Source organism: Gymnogyps californianus, chromosome 22 (genome assembly GCF_018139145.2).
Source record: "Gymnogyps californianus isolate 813 chromosome 22, ASM1813914v2, whole genome shotgun sequence".
Lineage (NCBI taxonomy): Eukaryota > Metazoa > Chordata > Aves > Accipitriformes > Cathartidae > Gymnogyps > Gymnogyps californianus.
This window is the reverse complement of record NC_059492.1, coordinates 6,214,073-6,226,602: the sequence shown is the minus strand read 5'-3', so window position 1 is coordinate 6,226,602 and position 12,530 is coordinate 6,214,073. Positions and strand designations below refer to the sequence as shown.

At 40.5% G+C, this 12,530-nt stretch overlaps 1 protein-coding gene across 1 annotated transcript in view; it reads left to right on the top strand.

Annotated features, from left to right (window-relative positions):
* Positions 1 to 12,530, top strand: part of CSMD2 (CUB and Sushi multiple domains 2) — a 324,356-nt gene that overhangs the window by 23,490 nt on the left and 288,336 nt on the right. The window contains 1 exon segment of the mRNA XM_050909729.1: positions 12,357 to 12,407. Within this exon segment, the coding sequence (XP_050765686.1) occupies positions 12,357 to 12,407 (51 nt within the window).

Below are 12,530 nucleotides of genomic sequence, written 5' to 3'. Positions count from 1 at the left end.
TACAGTAGTTACACTGAAACAGAACAATTTCTCAATTCATTTATCAAAATGTCTGCAGTTCCTATTTCAAGGCAGATAAAACAACAATGAATATCAAATAAAGGTGTCTTTATCCAGAACATTTTAAAACAAAAGAGAGAGAAGATTGGTTCTTTTGACCTCTGGCTTGCATTAGCTCTCTGGAATGTTAAGTCTATTCTGTCCTAATGAAATGGCTTTATTTGGGTTTCATCTACCTGCCTTAGTACCACCTGCATTTCTTTTGGTGTAAAGAATTCAGCTGCTTCTCAGTTGTCAGTTTAGTGGGATGTAGACCAATAGGCCGTCTCACCAAACCACGGTCACATCCTGATAATTCTGGCCCTGTCAGTGCCCAGAGCCAGTTGTATTAGAAGGTGCAAGAAGTACTGAAATAGGCAAGAAAGATGAGTTAAGCACAGCTAGAGAATTAACCACAACTGGGGATTTTCTGGTTCAGTGCTCTCTTGTTGTTTGCACACTCTCTCCCTTGACTTACAGAAGTCATTAAAGCCCAGTTCTTGCTGTTTTCCATGGCTGTTGGCACTTACAAATCCTTAAGGGTGTGAGCCTTAGTCATTCTGTTTCACTTCCCCATCTGTAAAATGGGGATAAGTAGAATTTGCAAAATCCTAAAATGATTTACTCTGTAGAAAGATTTTAGCATGTTTGTGAAGAGCTTTCAGCAGATACAAATTGCACTAGGTTGATTAGCTACACAAGTTTTATGCTCTTGGTTCTTTCCCTTGATTGCATGGACTGAATTCAACAATTTCATGTACAATTTGGGATTAATTGCAAATGACTTTGAGGTGAAAGTTGTCTGTCTGCTACTGAACTTGAAGTAGTATTCATGGCAAAAGAAGTCAGAAATATAATCAAATGTAGTTTCTGTTCCAGCAAGGACTTGCACAGGTTGCTCAGCTCCTTCTGTAATTTGTGCTGTATCGCTTATACAGTTTTTATATGTGTTTATCCACATTTGTGCCTTTTATCAAAAGACTGCAGCACGGCTTTTAAAAGCATAGTGTACTCCAATATAGATGGGAAGGTAGGAGACTTGTAGCAGACTAAGAATTTGCCAGAAGCATCAGGGAATTGGATACTGGTCTTTAGCAAAAGCAGGGTATTGGCAGAAAGGATGGCCTGGACCTGCAGATTTTAACCTGCCACAGACTCTTTGGCTTTGAAGCAGTTGCTTAAATTGTGTGAGCTTCAGCTTCCTGCCTATAGAGTGGAAAAATAGTACTATCTAATGTATTACGAAGATCAGTGTCTCAAGGATGGCAGAGATCAGATAGAGAACTTGTTTCCTAATTATGGTGCTTGTTATTTATCAGCAGTTTAGCAATTTTTTTTAGTTAAACTAGTGAAAGCAGAGTTTGAAATTTTTTTTATGGCATCTATGTCATTGCTTTTGGAGCCAGAGGGCCTGAGGTGGAGCTTATTGCCTGAAAGAGCAGGATGAGGGGATTTCCTTAACATCTGAGTTGGCACTTTATTCACAGAAAGTTTGCTGAAGAACTTTACAGTGGGGAGTGATGTGCTGTTGTGTAATTGCTTACATGTTGTTACCACTCTCCCCTTGCTCTGCTTTTGTTACCAGTATGTGTGTGTGTTCCCAAACTCTTGACATCTAGTTGCCTGTAAGGAGGACTCTCACTGTTCTCCTAGCTGAAATGAGCCATGCTAGCTGGCAATTCAAGCATCTTTCAAAAAAGCTGGTCTTGCAGCTTGGAAATGTAAGGATGGTACTCAGTCTCATTCTGTTCTCCGGTTCTGCCTCCTTCACGTTTCTGTAATGCCATTATCGTCAGCCGGATTCTTCCCTCTTCTCATTGCTGCAGGGCAAAGGAGGAGACAGACGTTTGATCTGACATTGGTGAGCAGTTAAAGCCAAGTTGGAGGTACAGAAAATGGAAGCTCACTTCTGTAACAAAGGCACAATTCAATGTTCCTTTTGCATTTGATACACTGAATAATAATATCAAGAAAAAAAATATTTCCTCCCAGAAAGGAAATCTCCTTCAGAAGGATAATGAAGCCTGGTGCTTTTCCAAAGCCAATGCCGTTTTTAAAGATGCTACTTGCATCATGCAGCATATTGTTTATATCCCTCTATTGTTGTTTTGTCTCTGTTAGGGAAAGGTTAGGCACTGATTGTGGACACTGGACATCTGTCAGCAACCATCCTGGGATGTTTTCATTAAAGTTAAGTACCACTTGGAGAAGGATGCAGTCTGTTAATATTAAAATAATGTCCACCTGCTGAAATAAGCATTTGAAGGACAGGGAATTGGTCCCTGATAGTGTTGGGGCTTTATTTCTAATGTTGGGTTTAACACACAACCTCCGAAGGCAGCAGTCCTGGAACGATCAAAGAGGGGTGATCTGCCACTCGCATGCTGACCCCTCTGCAGGGTTACTCCCTTCTCTGAGGGCTCCAGTTCCCTTCTACAGGCTGTGGTGTGGTGGTGTGCAAATCACGTAGCTCTTCAAAGGATGGTACAACAGCTGTATTGGAATTTCTGTACTTTGGTAGGGTGCTTTAATGAAAATGCATTTAAAAAAACCTGTCAGGTGCTCATGTGCTGAGAGAACAATGTGTGGAGTGGTCCCCACGCTGTAGATAGTATCTTGCTTAAGGCCTAGAGCTAAAGCACAGTGAAACTGTTGGGGCTTTTTGAGTGAAGTTCTTAGGTCTTGATCATGAAGATAGATCATCTACTATTTTGACATGGGTGTCTCATAGACCAAGGTATTTTCTTTCAGTAGCACATATAGTGCTAGTTTCTTTACATTGGCAGGATTTAGGATATAAGAGACAGCCCTGCAAGGCCCATGCTGTTGTTACCTCTTCATAAACAGCTGAATCGGTTCTAACTGAAAGAAGTCATCTTAAGAGCAAGTTCATTTTTCTGGATTTAAAGTGCTCCTGAAAATAATGTTTTATGGGAAGGTCTGTCATTTGTTCCTACTAAGTGCTGTGACAGTCTTAAATCAGAAAACAAATTATAACTTTTTTCCTAGCAATCTAACACTGAGGGCTCTTACGGGGAGGTTTTTTCCCTTCCTTTTCCATGAGTGCAGTTAGCAAATGAGACTTTTTACAGAAAATACCCAATTTGAACCTACAAGTTGATTCAGTTCAGCCCTTGTTAACTCTTTGATTGAGAGCTATGTAGATTGAAGAAGAAAGGTAGTGATCTGCTTTTGGGATTGAAAACTAAGATTAAATAGAATATGTCTAAGGGTGAAAATGAGGTTTTAAATGAATGGAGGAGGTGAAAGAAAAATAGAATAGTGCAATATAATGGTATATATGGAAATAAGTTCTGAGTTTCTTTTAGTTCTACATAGATGGAGAAACTGTATGGAAATGACTTGGACTTTTCATATGAGTAGATTGATCCACTGCAGCTAGTGGGAATATTTGTGTCCAAGTTGTGGCAGATTGGTACCTAGCATGAGAATTTTTCTAAATTGGATCAGAACAGGATAAAAATAAGTCTTGTTTTGTAGTATCAGAGCATCCATCAGTTGCCAAGATTATGTTTGGACAGAGGGACGTTTATTGTTAGAACAGAGCTGATAGTTTTCAGTGAAGAATTTAGGTTTTGCTGTTATATATGTGAAATTCATGTGTAAAGGAACTGAAAATTTCAATATAATTGAAATGTTTCACTTTCTACAGATAATTTTAGAAAACTTTTGTAGCTATTTGTTGTTTAGGGCATGTGGCTGTCTTTTTTTTTTGGTCCTATTGGGTGAAGTGAATTGTTAACTTTTCTGTGTACTATCAACTTCTGGTGACTTTTATTGATTGCTCAAGGTGACGAGTAGGCATTAGGTAATAAATATCAAGTGCAGCAGTACTTAAAGGAAGTGAATGTGAAAGTGCTGTTAATGGAATCAAGTAAAAATTGGATTTATATCCCAACAAAAATTCCCAGGAGAAATTGCCTTCTGTTTGCCTCTTTTTGTAATTCAAATATGATAATACAAGTGCAAGCTGTTATAATACAAATGCCTGGCAGAGTGTTTTGTTGGAAGATCTCAAAGCACTCGTAAACACACAGTACATCTCTCTTTAGAGGGCACGGAGAAATGAGAATTGTGGTAGACGAGTGAAGAGCTTTTAATAAGTGGTGCCTCTGCTTACTCAGGATGATTTTTTTTTTTAATATATCTGAAGGTATAAGATTCTCGTCACTGTAGTGAGAGCTAGTTTGCTGGTTATGGCATTAGCTGAATATTTGAAGTCAGTTCTTCTGTGTCGTCCTCCACAGAACTTCTCTCTGTTTGCTTTCTGTTCTGAGCCCTAGGTGCTAAAAAGGGATGGTGGCCCCCCTGCAACTACCAAAAGTATATAGTAGATTTGTGTAACTTCTGTGCTTTCCATGTAGTTAAATGCATGAAATATAACCAGATGAATCTATTGATGTTTGACGATATAAGCTAGAAACTGAAACATGGTGGGGAGGCGAAAACAATGCTTGCAACTCCCTCTGAGCTTAGGGGAGACTTATTTCTAAAGAAGCTATATCCACTATATTATTCTCTTTAAACTGTCAGTTCTCCATCAGTGTAATGATGAAATTGTTAATATTGTGAGAATTTCAAGGACTGAGATCTTCTAAATTATTAGTGAGATGAGATTTGTAGCTGGGTCAAAGATATCTCTCAGGGCAAGGTCCATTCTTATTGGCCTTGAGGGAGCATTGAACTTTATAGATGGACACACAGCTTCATAACTAATAATGGCAAATGAAATTGCAGCTACTTTTAAGTCATTTCATGATGACATGGATTGGTAACAGGGGGAATAGAGACTAATAATGAAAATTTATCATGAGGAAATCTTTAAATTAGGCCTTCACTGTGATTTGTGAGATGGATTTCACCTTGAACCTTATTTCACCTTTTTTACATTTTTTTGAGATAAAGGAGTCCTAACACCGGAGATGAAAATGAGTTTGTTTAAGCACAATGGATAAGCCATTTAAATGCAAATATTCTTTTACTGGAAAATAATTGAAATACAAGTTGAAAAATTTGTTTTGGAGATAATTATCACCTTATGAGACTGAGTAAAAATGCTTCTTAGGAGCGGAGTCTGTTTGCAGGGGTCTGTACAAATGTTTTTCATCAAATCAGCTTCCCTCTTCTGAGTTTTCATTTCAATTGTGAGTTGAGATGAACTGGCGGGTGACCCACCAAACTTGTGGGAGACATAAAATCTGAGATTCACAAGATTCACATATCTGAATCACAGACATAGCAGAAAACCATGCCTGCCCTGTGTCATTTTTATAGATGTCTGGACTGGAGGCGGGGAAGAATTAAATCTTCACTGTGTTCGTTTTACAGATGCAGAGAGAAAATAAGAGTAAAATTTTAAGACGCTTTTGAATCATCCTGAAGATTTTCATTGAGTCGTGGACTCCCAGGGCAAGATTTGCAAGGATGTTTAGATGCCTAAATAAGTGTATACTTGCCTGGGGGGTTTTATAAGAGGATATGTTAGCTGCAAAACTCAGGTGCATTTGTAAAGGCTACAAGGCATCTGTCTACAGTTCTTAGGTTATAAAAAAAAAAAGTTTGTAAACCTTTTCCACTTAAGTTCCTTTTGAAAAGGGACTCGTGGTCCTTAGGTGAACTCATTTTGGTTTTGTGAAATCTTGCACAAAGGAGTTACCTGATCTCTTTGACACCTTGCCATGAGTCCAGGGTCATATTGAGGCCTCCCAAGTTCCAGCTTAGTGCCTTAACCATGTGCTAAACCGTATTATTTTAGGCTAACTCTTGGTTTCAGGTAAAATATGTGCAAGCTTGCATGGTGTTGCAAAGCCATTTTCCCGTTACCAGAGTAGGATGCAGCACTTCTCTGGCTCACTTTGAAATGTGATGCGTAAGCACTCGAAAGGAGACTGACAGTGGGATTCAATTAAAGGATATTGGGGCAACTGAAAAGCCATGAAGGGAAGTCACAGGAAAACCCAGTGAGGCTGTTACTCCCACTAGAGACAGCATGGGAAGAATATGCATTAATTGGTTAATGCCTGTGAAGTGCTTTGAAGATGGAAATAGCTATATAAGTGCTTGGTATTACTATTATGCTGACAATGGCTATATAGAAGAGTCGTGGCACTAAGGGAGCAGTCAAAATTGATTAAGAGACAATTTTGAAAGAGAAAATTTTGAAGGGAGAAAATCACATCCCTTGAAGAGGCCATTCTGGCTGAATATTGGGATAACTGTGTTACTTCTCCGAGCTGAGCAAATGATTTCAAGTAATGGATGGTCTGCACAAGATTCCCAGTTTCTTTAGGAATTATGTAGCTGTGAACTTTTGCAGATAATTACTGTTCTTTAGGTTGTTAATGAGTGGCTGCTGGTGAGGGGTGGAATTGTTGCAAGCATTAGGAAACCCAGTTGTTTAGGCTTGTTTGGGGTGTGAAGGTCATGTAGTGTTTGGTTTGGAACCTAACTTGTGAAATCTAGTTCCACTAAGAGCAACTGGAAAACCCTGGAAACTTCTGGATTATGAATCACAAAAGCTTTAGTAAACATGTAGATAACTCCAATGGATTTTCCAGCAGAGATGAGAGTGTTGATAGGACTTTTTATAAGGCATTGAGGAACCTTCATTGGAATGATTGGAGTGGTCTGATGTCCTTTGCACAGGAGGAATTAAAACTGAAATGGGTTGAGTTGGCAGGGGGATAATCAGAGGAATGGAGAGAGTATCTTAGAGTGAAAGCATAGGGTTTATTTAGCCTGGCAAACAGGGATTGCAAGGGGATCTAATTATTCTCTGTAAATACGTGAAGGCCAGGTAAAAACAAAACAGGGAGAAGGACTGTTTAAGCTAACAGAAAATGTTGGTATGAAAACAAATGGGTGTAAACTGGTCATGAATTAATTTTAGCTTGGCAATTAGAATAATGTTTATAATTATCAAGGCAGTAATGCTCTAATGCAAATCTTCTAGTGTGAAGTACAGGACAGAAAAGCTAACATATTTATAAATGGGATTATATGGTGTGATTGCCAAGCCTGGAAGGAGACAGCATGTAATAACCAGGAGTTCTTAGCTTTAACTTTTTATATCTCTGTGTGTATATATACACATGAACACACATCCATATGTATGCTTTATAGTCCAATTTGTAGTCACTTGCTATATCTCTGCATTTTTCTAACTGATGACTATAACAGTGAATGTGATTATGGAAAACAAACTCAAGAAACTTGAACTGGCAAAGAACACTCAATTTTATTTGCCAGAGACTTTGAGCACAGGCCCGGCTGCTGATCAGCGTGTTTAAAGCTCAGCAAACTTAGAAGTTGGACTTGTGAACATTTGCCTTCAGTTGCTGTTTTTGCATCTTTTCCAACCTGTCTGAACCAGTCACACTGTAATGCTTGTCTGAGTCTTGTGTGTGTTCTGTCAGACTGGAAGCAGAGTGAGACCATCCTTTCTCACTAAGATTTTTTGCACATCCTCTACTTCATGAAATCCAATTTGGTGTGAAAAATTTTAAACTTTGATATTAGTGATCACAATGGACATTGCTTTAAGTTTCTGCCAGAGAATATCAGTATTAAAACATGTACTTAATGCACCCAGTAAATCTGTCGGGTACAGAGTAAGAGCAGATCAGTGTGCTACCAATGCAATTCATGGTAGACTGAAGCAGGAATTGTCCAGGGTCAATCAATGGCATGGTGAGGAAGCTGTTAACTGATAAACCAAAGTGTTCAGCTGTGCTCTAAGGACAGGATCATGATTTTTTGCATTCTTTGAATATAACTTTACTCCTGCATCTTGGTATTTTTGTAGCCTGTCTCTGAGGTATGCTAGCATCAGTACTAGCTTGAAAGGGGAATAGCAGAAGTGTTTGAGTTATTGAATAGCATTGGCTGTGGCAACATATACAGTGACTTTTACATTTACCCCAGCAACTTGTAAGAAATGAGTCTGGGGTCTTGTCTCCTCACAGATCTGTGGGGGATTGCAGGTGGTTTTCAGAGGGTTGCATCCCTAATGACCGGATAGCAGAGGAGACCTCAAGGTGACTTACAACAGTGCAAGCAAGTAAGTGTGAAACTGCTGATCAGCTGGTGATTCATTTTTGCATTGCTGTAAATGACTGGTCCAAGGAGCATGCTAGTTGTTTAAGCCCTCTTATACCTGTTTTGCCTGGCAGAGCGTGGTAGCTGGGGAAGAAGAGAGCAGAGGCACTGTATGTATGCTTTTGCTTCCATGTGCTGAATGGCAGAAGTATTGCCTGGTGATGCTGTGACTCTCTGTCTTCCTAGCACAGAAGCTTTCTTCTCCTCATTCCAGCAGGTGTTACAAGGGTAGACTGTATTTTTCAGTGGATCTAGCTAATGTACTCTGGAATATTCTGTTTAAGATCTGTTGCAGGTTAGTGGTGAGCAGCCTGTCAGACAAAGGGATAGACCCCATTCCTATCTGATTATTTCTATAAATGGTGGTTCATTTATCTGCTCTTTGTATTAATGACTCATCATGGCTCTAACCTTTATTCTGAGTTTTCAATTATTGCTGTTTAAGGAGCATCCCATACTTCTAGTCCTGGAGGTGGCTAATATTGTGTCATCTAGATAAAATACTTGATTCCAAGCAGATGGATGAGAGCTGCTCTGTTCCTTTGTCTAGTGCTAGAGAGAAGAGGCCACATCCTGTGTCCTGGAGATACGTGGAAACACCTGCAGCCTCTGGCTTTGCTTAAAACATTACTGCTGGGCTCATCTCAGAGCCCTGTTGCTACGATGCCCTAGGCCAAAATTCAGGTCCAAATTGTATGTGTAAGGCTCATTGCTAAGAACAGTCATGCCTGATTGCTTTTGTCTGGGGTGTCACATCTCTTTCCTTGTCTCCTGCTGCCTCTTCCAGACCGCTTTCCTTAGCTTCCTGCAATGCCCAGTATTCAGCAGAAAACCCCAAACAATTGGTGTTGCTGAATACCAAAGGCATGAATGTTGTGAAGGAAAGGAAGGAGGTGAATTGTGACTCTTAGTGAAGTCACACAGTAGAAAGCTAGTTTGTCTGCAGTATTGCCAAACTCTGTTAACTAGTTGTTTAGCATTCAAAGAAATTTCTACGTGTATATATAAAATCAAGGGTTTTTTTCCTCCCCTTTCTTTTTTTAAGGCTGCCCTGTAATGAAACCGCAGTTGAGCTGTTGCATGTGTGCCTTTGCCTAGCAACTGTGCCTAGCAACGTCACGGCATCGGAGCGAACCCAGCATTGGGGACGGAGCCGCTGGCTGTCAGGGAGCTGGTTAGAATGGTAATTTGTGATGAAAGATACTAGAGCCTCTTCTTGTGAGGCTTGCAAAGCCTTGTTCTTAATTTCTTGACCTTCAGGCTTCCTTGAATACCTACAGACAGCTTTCTGCCACTGCCCTGCAAAAATCAGATGAGCTGAGAGTTGCCTGGTAGCTAAACCTTTATGTGGTGTGTGGGGCTTTGAAATCTTTTTCATTATTCTTTCAGCCAAGTCATGTTGCCTTGCACTTGGGGTGGGGTAAACTACGTGCATGTGAACAATTCCTGTGATGTGGCCAATGCACCATAATTTCAACTGAATCTGAAGCTGCCATGTGTAACACCCTTCTGCAGTAACAGAGGGACAAGACTTAAAAGATGTAACATCTGCACTAGGAAATGGATCTGCTTCTCTTAAAAGCAACTCTGGGGCAGAAACCTGAGAGTATGCTTTTAAAGCATAGCCAACTGTGGCTGCTTAATTTGTTTTTAAAGTGTTTAAAGCTCTTGTCTCTTCCTAGGGTATTCAGCTTGGAGGCTTTTTGTTTGATAGGGGTTTTCAAGATCTTAACATGTGAGCTATTTCAGCCAAGGTTCTTAAAGCCCCATTAAGATAAGTTGACAGTAACTTGTGAAGTGCAATGGAAGAATTAATGTCCTTCACTCTAATGCAAGCAAAGGACACGAAATAAAGTACTACTCGACACTTTTGTCATAGGACAGATGTGCATGTAGTTAAAACAGGGTCCAGCAAGGAACCAGAGCAGCACAAGCTAAATTGGCTGGTTTGGCCTGCCTGGTGAAAGCTTACAGCAGTGGGTATTGGGCTCTGTAGCAGATGTGTGAATCTTGAACATGTCTGGATATATATACTGGACAGATAAAAGATTCTCTTCCTTGCTGACAGCTCTGAATGCATTGTTAGTGCCTGCTACCTCACAAGGGTGTTTTTCCTCTTGTCACCTGTGATGCAAGTCACCAGGTTTTTTATGCTCATCTGAGATAGGGCGGTCAGTTCATGCTAAAGAATGCTGATGGGAGGGACAGAAGAGTGAGGACCTTCTGTAACCAGGCTTGTCTCTGGAATGGATTTGCAGTCAGCAGGCACGTTCGCACTGTAGCGCAGTAAAGTGTGAGAGATTCTCCTCCCAGCGTTGACAGTGCTGCTGTTTCCGTGTGGCATGGTGCTCTGGAGAGGCCAGCTTGAATCCCATTAGGGTACGGCTGTGTTAGCACTGTGGTGTGTTCAGGCTGCAGTCAGGGATGGTGTTCTGGATACCACTGCCAGGCCAAGACTTCCCTACTGCTAGCAAAGATTGCCCCATTGCAGGCTCAGCAGCTTGGTTGCAGCTCTGGATGTGCATCTTGTTGATATTGTCTGTTGACTGATTCTATGACGCTTTTGGTTGCAGTAGCCTAGTATGAGTTACAGGCTAGGCTCTTTAGTCTGGCTCCACATATGCTCTAGGTCCTCCTGTACTCACTGTGAATGATTATGTGAAAGACTTGTATCTAAGTGGAGCTCAGCAATTGAACTTGGTGTGTTCCATGAGATAAGTGCAGCTCCTTTTCCAGGTGCTTCTCTTTCAGATTTGAGGGAGTGAAAAATGTTAGTTCCCCACAGGATTAGAGGGGACTATCATCATCCTTTTGCAGAGAAAGCACAGCCTGGAGGTGTGGGGGGTGTGAGATGTTTCTGATTCTGTTTGTGTTCAGTACTAACTGCAAGTGCTTCACGTAGCCATACCAGAGCCTCTGGATTTACATGATGTTTATTGTATGGGATAGAGTGGGAAGAAACATAGATCTTCAGTTTACGTGAGTAATCTTATTCTTGAGTCCTCTGCTCTGGTTTCAAGCAAGTACAAAGAGATGCGAACGTGGCAAATCTTAGCTAGTAACTGTGCTGATAAAGCTCAATTCAACTTAAAGCACAGTGAACTGTAGTATGTTTGGCCTTGCTGACAAGATTCCTATGCTCTGTTCATTGTTAAAAGGTTCACGGTTTTCTTTCTTTCTGTGTGTGTTCCTTGCATCAACAAACTCTGCTTGCTTGGCTAAACATGATCTCTGTAGGTCAGTAGAGCGTGGAAACAATCTCCTCTTTTGTGACACAGTCAGAATAGGCAGAGCCCATTTCACTACTTTGTTCGATGCATGTGTGTTTCGGGAGCCTTCCAAATGAGGAATCAATGTGGTCTTTGTCATCATGGTTTCAAGGAAGATGGTGAAAAGATACTGAGGCATTCTGTGTTGTGGAGTAATTAGTAATTTAGTAATTTATATTCCTCATCAGTATTGGCCATGCAAAGTTCTCCGTTATGCATGTTTGAAATGTTTTCTAATGTTGTATCCATTGCTATCCACTGGTTATTGGATCAAGTGGTGTATGAAGCGGTATGCACGCCTGTGTCTCTCCAACTAGCTACCTTGAGTTAGTGCAAATAAAATGCACTATTTTTGAAGATCACTGCTGTAAATAGGAAAATATATATTCATTAATGTGTCTTGATGAACACAGACTTCTCTAATCTTTGGTACTGCTTATATTAAAAAGACTGCATTACCAGGGATTTTCTAGATGCTTATTAAAATAACTCCAAAGTAATTTTTTCATGTCTTCTATTATTAGTCCTTAAGCCCTCCTACCTCCCCTTTTAACAGTAAAATAGGAGGGAATCCATCTCCCTTTCCCCTCACTATGTGCAGGTCTTTACTCCTAAACACTTGTCCTGTTTTCTGGCTTGCTTTGATTCTGTTTATATTGTAAGCTTTACAGATGGTAAAGTGGTATATAAATCTGCAGGAGTGATTGAGAAAGATACAGCATGCACCTGGGGAAAGCCAGCATGACACTGTAAAGTCTCTTTGATAATCCAACAGGAGTATGTGTTGTGGTATTCACTACAGAACAGCTCAAGTTCTTACTAGCTACACAAGTTAGTGTGATTTTGCATCCCCCCTTTGATAGCAGTCTTTTTAATTAAAAAAAAAAACAACTGAGGGTGTGGAAGACTTGAAGTCCCTTCTCTTTCCAGGTCATTCCAGGGTAGGGGAGAAGCAAGCTGGCAGGGGACAGCCTGTGTCAGGTCAGTATGCCGTGCTACGCTCCCTCTCTCCCTCTGTTAAGGGCCTTCAGCCTCAAGGGAAAATCTGGCAGCTGCTCTTATGACCAGTGTACTCACTTAGGCAATTTCTAGCTTAACCAAATG